This window comes from Lissotriton helveticus, chromosome 2_1, assembly GCF_964261635.1.
Source record: "Lissotriton helveticus chromosome 2_1, aLisHel1.1, whole genome shotgun sequence".
Classification (NCBI taxonomy): domain Eukaryota; kingdom Metazoa; phylum Chordata; class Amphibia; order Caudata; family Salamandridae; genus Lissotriton; species Lissotriton helveticus.
Window position 1 is genome coordinate 360940861 of NC_136059.1, and position 16935 is coordinate 360957795.

Sequence of the window (16935 nt, forward strand, 5' to 3'; positions counted from 1 at the left end):
TGTGGTGTGCCTTAATTCTGGGGACACACTGGGCTTCTCCTTCTGGACAGTCTCTTCATTCAAAGGTAGTCAGACTCCTTCCCACTCTAAAAAGGAAGGAACATTTCTAGCCACTTCAGGCAGATCCTCCAGCAGAAAGTGGAGACTTCAGGTGGCGTCCCGTCACCTCTGGGAGACTAGCACTGGTTGTACAGTAGTAATTTGAGCACTCTGCGGAGACCTCCCGGCACTGATCTTGAAGAACCTGAAACTGGAACAAAATGGGAAAGGGGGATCCCACTCCTAAAACATATTTTCTAAACTAAGGATGCAGATCCACTATTCCCGGCTGTGCGAATTCCCACAATCTTCAGACCATCTTCTCCGTTCTCCACCAAATTTACCCAGCGCTCCCAGCAGTGGCCGCCCTGCATGACGCCACCAAATCCTTTGATACCCTAGAATGGCCCTTCCTCTTTTTTCTCCTTCCACGTCTGGGATTCTGCCCGGTTTTTAGATGCAAGATCTTACTCCTTTATATCCTTCCCACTGCCCGTCTACGGATCAATGGCCTAATACCTGATCCCATCCCCATCGGGCGAGGCACCTGTCAGGGGTTCCCGCTATCACCTATGCTCTCCGCCATCGCGATGGAACCACTGGCGGCTAGACTCAGACAACATTACACCGAGAGGGGTATCGGATTCGCAGCCAGTGCCCTGTTGGTCTCCTTGTACGCGGACGTCACCTTATATGTCAGCAACCCCCAGGAAAATCTTAGCCCTCTGGTGCGCGAGATTATATGGTTTGGTGGCTATTCAGGTATACAGGTGAACTGGAACAAGTCCGTCCTCTTCCCTCTTACTGAATCCACCACGCCTTTCACCTCGGAATACCCCTTTGTGTGGGCATTGGGCCCTACTCGCTATTTAGGTATTTGGCTGAGCAGGGACGTGGACGAACTCGGGAGGGCTAACTTGGGCCGCGCTGTGGACTGGTTCTAGTCCAAGATTCCCCTTTGGAGCCGTCTGCCCCTGTCGTTAGACGGTCGAATAGGCAATTGCCAAGATGGTTGTGCTCCTGAATTTTTTATATTTATTCCTGAACGTACCTGTTCCCCTCACTGCCCACTTTTTTTGCAGGATCCGCTTGTGGCTTATCTCTCTGGTCTGACCTGGCAGGCGGCCCAGGATCGCTTATGACACTCTTACTCTTCCGATGTCGCGCGGAGACCTTGGCGCTCCCGACTTTAAAGCTTTATGCTCTGTGTACTCAGGCCAGTTTTATGCATTTTTGGCTTTTTTTTTTTTTTTTTTAAAGGGATGCAGATCCACCGTCTCAAAGTGCAAAATCGGTTTGATGCCGTTCTCCTTTCAATTTTACTCCTTAGTCTGGTCTCCAGACACAGCCTTTGGGTAGATGAATGCTTCTCACGACTGGCAGCACTGGGCCTGTCTCCAAACTGGAGAACCCACAACAGAAACAAAGGAGTGTGAGGCTTGTGCACCTGGCTGTCATTAGCCTCTCTGAAGAGATTACGATTTTGTACTAAAAAGGGCAGGCCTGAGCTAGACACTGCCGCACCTTGCACAAAAGAAACTACAGTACCATCCGTCACCCCTACCATCAATCAAATGGCACTACTCAGGAAGAACTAATATGTAGCCCCTAACTAACAAAAGTCCTTATAGAAATTCGAAAGGTAGCTCTGTCATCACCTTCCTCCCTTCTGTGTCGGATCTACACTCTCAATCCATGATAATGGCGGCAGTGCATTTCTGTCATCTAGGTAAGCTGTCCCCATCTACAATTTTTTTTTGCCATACGAAATAAGGGGCATCCAAAATTGATTGTACTGGTTTCAATACTCAGACTCACTCACATACACAGTCCAATTACAGCATATCTGGAACATGCACACTACCCACATGCACACGCTACATACATATTGGATGGCATAAAAGGTTCCAGGCATTCGCATCACAGCACTAGGGGAGTGTAAGCCACACTCTCAGGGACACCGATAAAAAGGTCTAGCCACACTATAAATTCCAAAAACATGCTATGCCGTTTCCGCTGCTTCATGTGCTATACCAAAGACCAGGACAGTAGCCCTCTGTCCACCGTGAGGGAATGACTGGTGCACCACTCCAACTCACAAGGACCTTGCACGTACCCTTAAATTAGCCTTGAGCTATGTCTAAAGTAAAAGTCAGGATACGAGATACACATGCAGTTGGAAACTTGGGCATTGTAAAAGACACATAATGCAGTGACAGTCACGTGTCAAAAGAAAGAGGCTAGAAGACCTCCAAATTAGTCATTTTACATTATTCTCTGTCTGAGGCATTCTTCTCAATGCCATGAATTCTGCCTTTGTGGACATGCTGTGGGAATAATTGTCCCGTAAACTACAACTTAAGAAAGATCAAATTAGTGCTTTATCTGCCTACTAAAACCGGCATGCGACTAACATACCCATGTTACAGAGGCATAGGTTTTCCATTCAACTGCTACCCAAGAGGCCTCAATCTTGTTATACCACGAGCTACATAAAGTACTTTATTACCATTCTCAAAGTTAAAATAATGATCAGCAAATCTGCATTGTTACTTTTAATTTTTCTTGTACACGGTCAAAGGCGAACGGTAATACACAAATATGCAATTCATAGATCTTAAATGTAAGCTGAGAAAACAATCAACATTCCGTTCACCTCACCTGAGTGAACACCCTTCCTGGCAACAAAGTAACTTTCCACTTCTTTTATTCCTCATCAAACGGACCTCACAAATACCTTCCCTGGCAACTGAGCTACTCCTATGTTTTGTTCTTCTCATGCAGGTAAATCCAGACATCTTCAATGAACTGACTAGTTCCCTATGTTCCTTGAGCTGCTCGTCTGGGTAAAAGTCACAAAACCTTTCAGAAATCGAGTCATTTTCCGTCTTCCTTGTACTCAATTGTGAGTGGGCATCACAAATATTTTACTATGAAATGAGTAGAGAAACGTGAATCTATGAATCTATGATTGCAAGAATAGCGTTGCATTCATTTTACATTTCTGTCCAACAGGAAAAAACAAGTCCAACAGAACATTTTAGAAAAAGTATCTCGCATGCAGCCAACTGTGGAGAGAGGATACAAGGTGAACAGCCATAACGAGAAAGACACAGCAGTGGTCTGTAAGTCAAACAGGTCCAAATACAAATTAATTGACACTGGGCCTACGTAAATGGGTACTGGCTTGACAGGACCTAAAAAACACATGTAGAATGGAACAGTGATAATGTTGGACTGATTGTCTGGTATGAGCCACCTCTCAAATCACTATATTTCAATTTAGCTCAGTTTCTACAAAAAACATTTTTACACAGTGGATCTGTGCAAGATGTGGTGTGCATATAAAGACTCAAGATCTGCTAAAGTGCAACTGACATATTTTACTATATTTCTGAATCTGCAGAAAACTATTATCAATTTGGTTTGGACTATACTGCCTGAATCAAATGTTATGTATGCGGACCAGGTTGATAAAATCTTGCTGTGACTGTGGGTTTTTGTGGGGTATGACATTTTTTTAATTTCTTTTCCTTCAAATAACAAACTATTATAACAAAAAAATGTGCACTGTCAATATGTTCATTACTATACAAATGAGAATCCTTAGATCCTGAAACACAAGTACTCAATACTCACCCATGTGAATGGGAGAACCTAAGATAGGCCCAACACTGCCTGGGGCTCCTAATGTAGAAGCAATCCGCATCTGAGCTTCTCCGCCATACCTTATACCAGCCAGCAGAAACAAAAAATAATATATTTATTATTCAGTATTTCAAAATGTAGCTTTGCAAACAAATGTCTTTATAACCTTACAAATAAATACACTATCTTTTGTGAAATGAACATGGATTTGAATAATACCCATGGCAACTTAAGTGCAAGAATGTTAGTCTCTCTAATTAAGTTACCTTTATTTTATATGTGAAACACTGCCAGAATTCAAACTTGTGAACTTCAAGGCATGGCCCTGGTTTGCATAACATTAGCTGCCACAAACTAGCACATACATAAAATCAAGAAGATGACACCTAAGAAAGAGCACAGTTCTAATATGTTGAATACTCCAATCACAACACTGTTAGAGCACAGAATACAAATAAAGTGTGTAACAAATAGCATTTAGTTTAAAGGCTGCAAGAGTGGCTTGCCATATGTTCTGCACCACATTTCTCCCCAATGTTACACACTGGAATATATGACTGCAAGCAAATGCAGTAGAAATCCCAGAGGAAGTACTGAGATGTAATCATGCAGGCTATGCAAGCCATAATGTATCACTGGTTAATGCTCTTGATGGTGAAAGATATCTATCTGGTAAACTGTAGGAGTGAGCATCAGTGACTTCCCTCTTTCGATAACAAGCACTGGAATCACAAAAGAGATAAGACTGCATGTTGTGAATGGAACGGGATACCTAAGCATGAGTTGTGTCCTGCAGGCAAATGAGTCAGAGCCACCTTAATATCAGAGTAGTGACAACAAGCAAAGTGTGCAACAAGTGGTGAATTCCAGTCAAGTATATACACTTTACCACCAGTCTGCACTTATGAATGCACAATGGGCGATAGGATCCTGAAGATGATATGGCCACAAAAGATACACTATAATAAGCCTTGCAGTGTATAGTAACAATTGGGGAAAACAGCTAGTACCACTCGTAGAGACCTATTCAAAAACACCTAATTGCTGATTCATTGTACCTCAACAACAGTTTACAACACTGCACATAGGTGTTTGAAGATGGCTGGACAAGCCTGAGGAAGCTTACATTTCTTCTTGCACAGTATATATACAAGCCGGCCTATGCGTTGAAAATCTTACCTGTGCTCATTCCTCCCCTGAGCCATGTGATCAACTTATCTCTTTCTACGGCTGTCGTACGAGTGCTTGGAAACACGCTAAGGTGGTTCCCCTGCTAAAAAAGCCTAAAATGGATGCAGCCAAACTGGAGAGCTGCCGCCCCATCTCCCTCCTGCCCTGGGTCTCTAAACTCTCTGAGGTCTATCTCAATTCCATCTTGAGGGGGTATCTGGAGGAAAATAACATACTAGACCCCTCTCAGAATAGTTTACATGCTGGTCACAGTACGGAATCTGCTCTTCTTTCCGTTACCGAACATCTGAGATGGGGCCTAGATGAGGGCCGTACTTTGGCACTGATTTTGCTTGATCTCAGTGCTGCGTTCGATACGGTCTACCATCAGATCCTGTTGAGGCATTTGGAGGAGGTGGGTATAACGGGCTCCGCCCTGGATTGGTTTGCTTCCTTTCTTTCTAGAAGGACCTTCCAGGTTGCCGCTCCTCTCTTTACCTCTAGAGTGATTGCCATCAAGCAAGGTGTACCGAAGGGCTCTGCTCTGAGCCCTACCCTTTTCAATTTGCACGTTCAACCGCTGGCAAGAGTGGCTAAAGACAGAGGGCTTACGATAGTGTGGTATGCAGATGACAATCAGTTGGTACTCACACTCTCCGATGACATTACCCGGGACGCTTGTAAGTTTCGTAGCGATCTTGAGGTCGTTTCAGAGACAACGACTGCCAACTGTCCCCAGCTCTACGCCAGCAAGTCTGAAGTACTGGTGGTGGGGAGAGATGCGGAGCTGTGGAGTGAGCACTGGTGGCCTGCAACGATGGGGTCAGCACCTGTTCCCAAACAGGTTGTAAAAAACCTAAGGTTCTGGGTAGACACCGCCCTCTGCTTTCTAATCCAAACCAAGAAGGTGGCAGGGACTTGTTTTGGGATATTGCGAGGGCTCAAACCCCTGTTGGGCTTTTTTGATCCCCCTATTATGCAGGTCATTATCCGGGCCTTGATTCTGTCAAGACTGGACTATGCCAGTTCCCTTTATTTGGGGGTCAACCGGTCCGAGATTGTCAGACTACTAAGGGTTCAGAATGCAGCGTCTCGAGCTCTCCTTGGTATGCCGAGGAGGTGTCCTACCCCTAATGCCATCCGCCGCCTTCATTGGCTGCCCGTGGCCAAGCGTTTATTTGTATTTATTTTTTTATTTTATAAAGTTTTATATAGCGCGAACAAGATCCCAAGGGATATTAGAGCACTTTACACAAGGATGGAAGGGAGAATAAAACTCCAGTAACAATATCAAGTAAAAATACCATACAGTTGTACTCACAGTAATCACAGACAAATGGAACACAGCGAGTAATAAAATTAACAGGTAAAGGACAGGCTGCTATGGGGGCATACCTTACATCCGAGAGTAGTAGAGAGCAGATACACAAGTTGGTAAAAAAGTTGTAGGGTCAATGCATGTTGGTGCACTAGTTGTAGGATCAGTTGTTACGAGCAAATGCACATGGCCCAAATTAAGGTAAAAATGTGTTCATTAGGAATCTTTTGGCTTCAATTTTGAAAGCAGTTATTGATGAGATTCTACGCAATTCAGGGGGAAGAGGTTCAGATCTTTGGGGCAGCACCTGAGAAGGATCGACGACATGTTCTCTTTTTGTTCATGATACGTGGTTTCAGGAGGAAATTGTTAGCGCTTCTTGAGGCTCTCTCGCCACATGATAATTCAAGCTTTTGCGCTAGGTACTTGGGGGTGTTTGCATACAGGGCTTTGTGCGCTAGAATGACAATCTTTAACTGAATTCGAGCTTCGTAGGGCAACCATTTAAGAGACGTTACGACTGGGGAAATGTGCTCATTTCGCTTGGTACCAGTAACTAGTCTGGCTGCAACATTCAGTGCTGAGCTTAATGGAGCCAGAGTGTATTTGGGAAGGCCACAGAGCGTAGCGCTGCCACAATCTAGCCTCGGCAAGACCAGTGCTTGGAACGCCTGTTTAAAGTCATTTTGAGGAAGCAAGGGCTAGATATTTCTAAGTGTCCTCAGCAAGTGATTAGCTCCCTTACATACGTTGCTGATATGATTTTACATATTCAGGTGATATGATGAGAGGGGTGCAGTTTAAAGCAGTGAGGTGAGTCAGTCAACGTTCAGGCTTGAGGAGGTGGTTCGAAGGAGATGAGAAGGAATTCAGTTTGAGGTGTTGAGCAGGAGGTGGTTCTCAGTTAATCAATTTTGAGTAGACGGTAGGGTAGAGTTGAGTGAGATGATGTTATCCAGGGATGAGATTTTCAGGTAAAGTTGTGTGTCGTCCGAGTACATATGGAAGGGAATGTTCAAGTCATTTAGAGAATTAGCAAGAGGTTCCAAAAAAAGGTTGAAGAGGATAGGAGAGAGGGCAGACCCTTGGGGGACACCCATGGGTACTGGAGAGGGCTGGGAGTGGTTTGCCTTAACTCTGTGTTCTGTGGTGGAGGAAGGAGGAGAACCATTGTAACATCAAACCCGCAAATCTCATTCCATTCTGTTTAGAGTTCAAGGCCCTCTGCATTAACTTTAAAATCCTTACTTTTTCATCTCCTTGCATCCCGACTAATCTTCATACCTTCTATATCCCCTCTCGCCAACTTCGTTCCATGGTACAGTATCTTGTGGCTGTCCCCAGGGTTAGGAGGGCTCGTGCTGGTGGGTGCTCCTTTCGTGTGTTGGCCTCGAAGCTCTGGAATGCGCTCCCCATCTCCATTTGCAGTATAAAGTCCTACCTGCCTTTTCCGAAAGCTGTGAAAACATATCTCTTCCTTCCATTATATGCTGTCTCATACTGTGACTTGCTTTGCTGGGGCAGCTGTGCGCTCTATAAAATCTATAACATAACATAAGATAATATTTCCCGGGTAGAGGTCTAATCAGTTATCCCTTCCATTTCTGACTTTCTATGTACTGGAGGCTCCATGAACGACAAAACAGCTGCAGAATGATGAAGCAGGCTTATATTAGAAGTGATGCGAGACCAAATCAGCCCTTCGTCTTAATAACAAAGCAGGATATACTTCACGCAACTCAAATGTCCTCCTCCGTCTAATTAGGCTACTGGAACAAAATAGTTAAATAAGGAAGAGACATCACTTCTCCCTCACCTATGTTGCCCATGGCATATAACCTGGACTTATACGCAGGGCAGCTAGACAAGGGGTCCTGTGCTGCAGACCTCACACTCCCTCATTAACAGGGGGACTTTTAGTAAACAGAGTGCATGTGGATGTTAACAGGTGCATAGACTCTTTTAAGCTATCTCCCAATGGTCCACCACAGATATAGATAAAGTAAGGGAGAAAACACTGTTAACAGTCATTATTTTGAATGCCAGGAACAACAATATGAAGTTTTCGGAGAAATACAGCAGACAACAAGTGGAGTTCCTGGATATTTTGACTGTGGGAGCACAAGGCCATATAGAGGTAGTATTGTACAGGAGACCGACAGCTACAAATACGCTCCTCCAATTTTGTAGATTCCACCACAACTGTCAGAGAGTCTGTCTTGTTTGAAGAATTTTTATGAAATCAGAAGGAAATGAACAAAAATAGATGACTATTTGTGAAACAGGGAAGAATTGAAAAAGAGATTGACCCAACGTGGATACCTGAAGCGACTCAGTAGACAGGTTTTTAAGAGAGCCAAGTACTATAACCGAAAAGCAATCTTTGGAGAGCAGAGGAAAAGGAATGACAACATGGATAGATTAGTATGTGTTATTAATCTTTCCAATCTGAATTTTAATGTGAAGATCTTTGAAAATGAATTGGAACATACTAAATACGAATAAAGAGGATCAGAGATTGCCTATGTTCACCTTCAGAAGAAATGCGGACCTCAGTGCATTCACACCTCAAACAGAAAGAAGGGATGCATTAAAACACTATGTCGCCCGTCTGGGGTACCTTGGGGGAGCCAGTTATCGGTCGAGCCGCGCAAAGCACACATGGTTATGTCTGCGTTTAAATGGAGCATGCAGTATCATTCAGGCTTGAGAGGAGTTTGGGTTGTGTATGCCAGTTGTAAAAAAGGTGTCAGCATTTAGAAACAGTTGAGGTATGTGTCTGAGCCCAATTTCGTTGGTATTCCATGCCTGGTATCTTCGGTTAGATTAGTCTTGTTTCCGACTGGTGAGGAATATCAGATATTTGTACTTGGTCCCTAGCCATCACTGCAGCAGTAGGAAGGACGGTCTCTCAGAAAATTACTGATTCTTCCAAGATGTGGGGAGTGTCTTGGTGGGACTAGGACCTGCAACAGCCGACACTGGGACGATAGAAAGCACAGAATCGTAAAGTTAGTGCAGAGGGATTTATTAAGGTATGTACACTAAGTCCATTCAAGCTTCTGTACCAGAGCATTTCTCGAACCCTTTTTGATTCGTTTTATCAGGACGTCCATACAGAGCATACTTCTGCGAGACTGGGTGCGAGCGAGCCCAGTAGTAAATGTTTGTCGTAGAGCTAGAAAAATAGAGTGTTAAGGCATATTAGTACGGGAAACATCCTTTACCCTGCATGCGTTACTCCGCGTGCCATTACCCAACATATTTTACACCGCAAAAACTTTTACAATGTAGGGCTTTGGACCGCAAACTATTACAACGCATTCACCAAAGTAACGCCCTGGTGGAGTTAGAATAGTAAATTGCGTTGAAATGGAGAATGCGTTGTAATGGATTGCGATGTAAAGCCCTGCATTGTAAAAGATTTTACGGTGTAAAAACTGCGGGGTAATGGCACACGGAGTAAAAGTGTGCAGGGTAGAGTGTCCTATTCATTAGTACACAAGCCTGGACACTAGGTATGCTCTTCAATCTGCACTTATTTATTCAGATTTTATCTTGTTAGCTCTATAAAGAATCCATGTTGAAACATACTACCTCATTTTAGGCCCAAATCTCATACCATAGGTTCCTATAAGAGATAAACATTAGCCAATGGGCCTAAGGGGGCCTTCGGTTAGGGACTGATTACGAGCAGGCCACTCAGGTGAGGGAGCCAAGCTCCTGGGGTTTGGATCAGTACTGCAGGGCCAACAATCAGCACTGGAGTTGCACCACCAGCGACACAGGGGCAGCCGGGTGCAGAGTGGCAACTAGACATCGGGTACCCAATGGATACCAATGAAGATCTTTAGTTCAAAAGAGGCTCCAGGCTCGAGAAGGGAGACTTCCTGAAGGCAACCACTGGCTAGAGACGTAAGCTGGGATCTTGCGAGATGCTTGGACACAGTTGGTGGAGTCACTCGAGGCCCGGGGCGGGGTTTTACGGCGATGGATTGTTCTGTACGCCTACGGTCGCGGTCCAGTTCTTCAGACCGCTTTGGTCTCTGTCATTGGCCGTCATTACTGGTTTCAGTCGCAGGGATCCTACAGGTTGAAGCTGCAGGTAACGTCTCGAAGCCTATGGGAGGTAAGAGGTCACCAGGTCCTAGGTCAGGTTTGCTAGGGAGACCTCCTTGGTGTGTTGGACCACTCGGGCCATGGCGGCCAGTTGCAGAGTGGTTCAGGGCCGTTGGGTTCCAGGTTCTGGTCTAGGAGTCTTTGGCTTGAGCAAATCCAGTGCTCACGGGAGACAGAGTACGTAAGGTGGGGGCAGGGCAGGTCCTCCAGGGTCTGGGGGGCTGCAGGACACACTAGTTTCTTTGCTGTAGGCAGGTCTGAGTTGGGATAGGCCGGTAGAGTTGGGACCAAAGCTGTTGAGGTCCTCTTCTTCCTGGTCAGCAGGAATCTTCAGTCCTTCTTAGTTCCTCGAATCTGAGGAGGCAAGGTTCAGGGTTGCCCCTAAATAGTAGATTTAGGGGGGTTACAGGTAGGTAAAAGGCAGGGAACAATGGGTCCCTTCCTTGGGTTGGGTACACCCTCTATTATGCCCCCCTCTAGTGGGAGGGTGAATAAGCCTCTTCCTACTTGGCTGTGTCTTCAAGATGGAGGGGACTGAGATGTGTGCTTCACCTCGCCTCCCCCGCCTGAGGGATGGTGTTAGCTAAGGTGGGCACACTACTCTTCCTAACTTGGTTTTCCCGCTGTTTCCCCCGACCAAAGTGGAGGCCAGAACGGGTGGTAGCCAGTTGCTAGGGGCAGCAAAAGACAGGGACAGCTTTTAAAGGTAACAGGCCTTTGAAGCTTCCCCTTCGTGGACCCAGCCCATCCTGGGGGAGGAGGCATGACACCTCTGCCTAGGATGGCCTTTGTTTCTGGACCCAGAGAGCGGAGGCTCTCTACCTAGGGGTCCCAAACCTGTCTGGTGGTGGCAAATGCCGGGCAGCCATTCAGGAACCACACCAGGGCTGGTCGATTTTCTAGGGCATCTCTACAATGCCGTCTGAGTGCATTTTACTTTAAATCCCACACTGGCATCAGTGTGGGTTTAATGTGCTGCGAAGTTTGCTACCAAACTTCCCCGTTTTTAGTAACGCCATTATGGAGCTGTTGAGTTCGCAGTGACCAGGTCCCAGACCATATACTCTTTATGGCTTTGCTACAATTACAATGGCTAAGAATTGACTTCAACACAGTAGGGGCACAGGGCTCATGCCACAGTGCCCTCACTTGAGGATTAGTGCACCCAGCTAGGGAGGGGGACTTACCTATGTCTCGGGCAGTGGGTTTTAGGCATGGCACACGTGCCATGTCGACTCTTCACTTTCCTCTGCACCTAAACTCGCAGCCTGCAGTGACAGGGTCTGGGTCTTATGGTGCAGGGCCTCTTAGGTAGGCACTATAGGTGCTGCAGCTCATAAAGGCCTTCCCTAGTCACAGTGCCCATGGTATCTTTTACAAGGGGCTTACCTGTGGCCGGGTATGTGCCAATTGTGGGAACAAAGGTACAATCCTGAGAAAGAACACAGCCCCTGGGAATCTGGGGACCCGGACCCAGGGCACATCAAGTTAGCTTGCATCAGATGTCAGACGAAAAGTGGGGGGTAACCGTGCAGAAAAGGGCCCTCACCTATATATACGATCTATTTTTAATAAACTTGCTTGTAGTGAATAACCACCATAATGTATCATGTTTAAAAAAGAAACTTTAGGGTGTATCCTGGCCACCTAACATGGCAGTTGGGACTCCCTGTAGCTCTGGTATAACTCAGAGAATCCTGGTGGGATCCTGCAAAACCCTGTCACCAGCAGCCACCTACATGCCTTGTATTCCGCTGTTCCGGACCTGAGAGGTTGGGGCCAAAGTTTGAAGTGTTGGACCCACACACTCCCCTGCCAGGATCATCAGAGATGGATAAGTGATTGGGAGAGGCATACCCTTGGAAGAGGACACTAGGTTGGTAACCGGGAGGCATGGTGATCCACAGTTCAATTGGCTCCTTTCTTTTCTTTCTTCCCCCCCCAAACTCCCGATTTATGGTGCCTCCCCAACCTGGGTACCACTGCCCCAGGAAGGTGTGGGGGCAGGAGAGTTTGGGAGGGTGGGCCTTAGCCACAGGAAAGGGACCTCAGCATCACCCTTGGACAAGAGAACAGCAGGGAGCTAGGCTCACAACAGATGGCTGCTCATGCCGCTATGCAGGTACAGAGGAGAGGCACGTCACTTGGGCACAGCAGCAAAGCCAGTGCTGCATACCCCTTAATTTATTTGTCACCACCAGGAGCAACACTATCATCCCACTACACTAAGGAGGCTCTGGTGCCCTTGAGGCGGACCAGTGATCCATGTTTGGACTGGGCTATGCTGTACAGGGTGTGCTCACTCCCCCCACCACACCCCGAGGCAGAACCTGCCTCTTTCTTCTGCTTCACCAACTCTCCTGCCCACTAACACCCATATTTCCCCTGGCGGAGTACACCTGGGACCTCCACCCCGACAGCTGGAATGGTGAAGGGGGTAGGGGGACTAGCTCCTCTCAGGGGAAGATTAACCAGTTCACAAGGCCATGAGGGGGCCAGACTTCGACCCAGCATGGGTGCTCCAATGCGGCTGCAATGGACCCCATGGGTGAGTGTACATTCATATCAGAAATCCTGCAAAATATAGGAGACTCCGCAGAGGCATTGGACGGCGCAGGGTCAAAGATTTTACTTCTACTTTACTTCAACAGCAATACCTTCGTAAGGAGGCCTAAAGAGGTTGAAACCAGAGTCTCTTCAGTGGAAGATGACTTACGCCTGTTAAAGAACTTGAGGTTAAAAAAGCAGTTGGAAAGGCGAGCAGAGGACACTGAGGGTAAACCCTGGCACAACAATCTGCACCTGGTGGAGGTCCCAGAAGGTTTGGGGTGGAACTACTTTGGAAAGCTTTTCTCAATCTGGTTCAAAACCTGGATTCCAACACAGGACTTGTCCTCGTGCTTCGTCATTGAGAGGGCACAGAGGACCCAGAAACCGCCTCCTAGCAACACCACCCTCCCCTTCCACCCACCCAGTTATACATAGGCTGCTTAACTATTGTAGGAAAGGGCCCCTTTTTGACCTGGTCACCCCCACTTTTTTGCCTGGTAAATGATGGTGGTTTAAACAGATTTGATTGTGATCTATACATTAACAATCAGCTGTCATACTATGTGGTAGTTTGAAAGATACATCAGGATCATACTAGTGAGTCTACAGGTAGAAAACTATCAAATTTCCCAATTTATCCGCCCTTGATATTTTCATTGTCTGAGGAATAATTCAAGACAGTAATGTGTCAACATGAAGGTATAGTTAAGGTATATTCTTCATAATGGAGGATGAGGTTAATTGCATCTGGGGAGCTCTGTTAACATGGCTAAGGATGGGGGTACAGAAGCGGGCGAACCCTGTAGTGTACCTGGTAAGGATTGTTGAGGAGGGTTCCTTAAGCAGTCCACCAGAGCCTCCCATGCCTATGCAGTGTCAGGGGACCCCAGTGCCCCAGCCTCTTGCAACTGTCCTTCCCCCTCATATCCTGCCCATCTCTCAAGTTCCTTGCGCCACCGGTTGATCCGTGTTGAACAGTTCCTAGTTATTACTCTCTTCACTAACAGGTAAGCAAGCTCTTAGAACCTACTTGTCATTTTAGTTTTGAATACAAGTGGGAACCAACTGAAAAGGCTGTCCCCAGGGGAGCAGGGAACCTCCTTTGATAGGACATCCGCAACAACTGTTACCTTATCCCAATAAGTTCCCAGTGTCGAGCAAGTCCACAACATATGCATTAGCTTGGCTCCACCTTCCCCGCATCTTGAACAGGACGCTTCAGTTATGTGAAAATATCCATTAATGTGCCCAGGGGTCCTACGGGATCTGTGCAGTCTGTAGTAATTAATTTATTTGAAACAGGCATTCCTAGACATTTTAGGAGTCCTCTCAAGTATCATCTTCCAGACCTTCTCTGGTCTGGAAATTTCGAGATCCTCCCCCCGTCAGGTTTTGAGGGACTCAAGAGGATGAAGCATGTCATTGTGCATTGTCGTATACAGGTAGCTTACTGCCCTAAAGGTCACTGAGGATGATACAATATAAGGATAGGTTGCGTGAGTATGCAGTTCCTCAAGCCCAGATCTCCAATGCACTGATGATTTAGACTGAAAGTGCATTGGGTTCCTACTAACCACGTCCTCAGTGTCACAGCTCTGTCCAAAAACTGTACAATTCTTTCCCTCAATTGGCAAAACCTTTAGCACCCTCTGTACGCATCCAGAACGCCTCCGCACGACTCATCCTGGACATCCCTCGACACAGCCACATCACCGGACACCTGAGAGACCGGCACTGGCTCCCCGTCAACAAGAGAATCACGTTCAGACTCCTCACCCACGCACACAAGGCTCTCCACGACCTGGGCCCCAAGTACCTCAACGACCGCATGACCTTCTACACGCCCACCCGCCAGCTACGATCAACCAGCACGCCCTCGCCACCGTACCACGCATCCGCAGAGCCACCGCCGGAGGAAGATCCTTCTCCTACCTGGCAGCCAAGACTTGGAACTCCCTCCCCACCCACCTTTGGCGAACCCAAGACCATCTCTCCTTCAGGAAGCAGCTCAAGACCTGGCTATTCGAGCAGTAGCATACCCCTCTCCCCCAGCGCCTTGAGACCCTCCCGGGTGAGTAGCGCGCTTTACAAATGCCATCCATTTCCCAATAAATCATTGTGCATGCACACTCGGCTAGCCTAATGTGCTCTACATTAACCTCGTGCCAGACTTAACTTTAGCCCCTTCCACAAACTAAATTAAGCCGAGTGTTTATCTTGCAAAGCGGGTAGAATGGCAGGTTAAGCATTGAGGATGGAGTGGGGGAGGTCTCCGCTTGCGATAAACTCTTGCGACAGGGAAAATATCACGAAAGCACTGAGGGTTCTGTTGTATGCACAATGATTTATTGGGAAATGGATAATGTTACATTTAACACATTGATGGCATTATGGTTGAATGTATTTATGAAAAAATTATCATAGAGTTGTAATACAGAAAACTAATGTGGGTTTTTATGTTATTTTCACATCTAAACAGCTTCCCCTGACGAAGGGCATCAAAATAGCCCGAAATGCATTGGGAATGAGATTTTAGGGTGCATACATGAATTAAGGTCCCTACGTGATGTGGTAAGAGGCCTGGATTGGCACAACTACCTCATGTGAAGCTAATGGGTCTTTGGACAGTGTTATCGTGACTAAGAAAATTAAGTTGGATAAACCTGGAAACATATGGAATAAATACTATGAAAATGAAAAAGGCATAAGTTGACTTTTTTAATGCTGTGCGATTGGGTCTGCAGCACAGTGTGGCTGCAACCTGTTGTTTGATTTCAAGCACGTGCAAAGAGGCGAGGCACGTTCAACCCAGTCTGCACGCAAACATGAGTACATTGAAAAACAAGAAAAACGGACAAACAATGGTGTGCAACTGCCATTCCTTTTGTACATTGACACATCCCTATGTGCCATGTCTCCTACCATTGCATGAAATATTTATAAGTCACACCTTCAGCAGCCTAACAGATCGAAGGTAAGTCACTGAATATTACATGTGAGGTCATACTAGAAAGAGCAGATATGCCCCTGTGCTGGTCAGTCCTATTACTGCCAGTGTAAGTGGATAGGGGAGCCATTTAAAAATATGCGCTGGACACTGGCAATACATGCACCCAGAGGGCACCTTAGAGTTAGCCCCTGAAAACATTAAGCGTCTGGTGTTCTTGCCAACTGGTTTCTGCCAGCCTTCCACCTGCAATGCTGTTCTGACCTCCTATGGTATGAGCCTTTTGTTCTCAAGAGACCAAAAGCCTGTCTGGGAAGAGGGTCTAACACCCCCTCACGCAGGATGACCTGTAGATTAGTCTTCCTTGGGCGGCAAGCCTCAAAGGGCTGCCGCCTTTGAAATGCAAATCTGGCTCCCCTCACAGGAGAGAAAGCAGACTCCTTTGCCCAGGACACCCTTGGAACCTGGACAGGTGGGAACATTAGCTAGTCAGGTAGGCGTGCCACCTTCAGGCTAGTACTACCCCCAACACTGGCTACAGTGAGGTGGACACAACTAAGGGATTCTGGGACAAGTTATGCCCACTTCCGACAGTAAGTGGACACATAGGGGGCGTAGTGAACCCAAGGGTCAGTAGCCAATTAGCTACCACCCTACACTCCCCTAACACTCCTAAATTCAATATTTAGGAGAGCCCCTGGCACCAGAGAGGCAGATCCGGATGACCTAGGAAGAGAGAGGACACCAAAGAGCTGCAAAAGCAGAGCAGAGAAAAAAAGCAGCTGATATGGTACCAGACCCGCCGGCCTGTCTGCATCCCTCGTCAAAAACTGTGCCACAGCCGACCTGTCCGGCAGCTGTTGACTCCAGAAACCTGAGAGGGCTGCCTGCCTTCGAAAGAGATTCAAGACCTTCCATGAACAGCGCACTTGTTCTGAATAAACTCCAAAAGAGAAGACTTTGAGGCCTCCTGAACCTCCAAAACCCGACACCAGAAGTCACCACTTTACCCTTCACCTCCAACCCCAGTTGAAGTGGGCCACCAGTGTCAACAAGGTCCCACAGGCCTCCAGAGCTTGAGTCCATCGTGGTTTCACCCCTCGAGGACTCCCGGACATTGCCTGCATCTTCTGTGATAAGCCTA

At 46.7% G+C, this 16935-nt stretch overlaps 1 protein-coding gene across 2 annotated transcripts in view; it reads right to left on the reverse strand.

Annotated features, from left to right (window-relative positions):
- Window positions 1-16935, reverse strand: part of NUP155 (nucleoporin 155) — an 898957-nt gene that overhangs the window by 626140 nt on the left and 255882 nt on the right. For both annotated transcript variants that reach the window (XM_078674974.1, XM_078674975.1), the window contains exon 16: window positions 3679-3767. In XM_078674974.1, the coding sequence (XP_078531100.1) occupies window positions 3679-3767 (89 nt within the window). The remainder of the gene's footprint in view (window positions 1-3678; window positions 3768-16935) is intronic.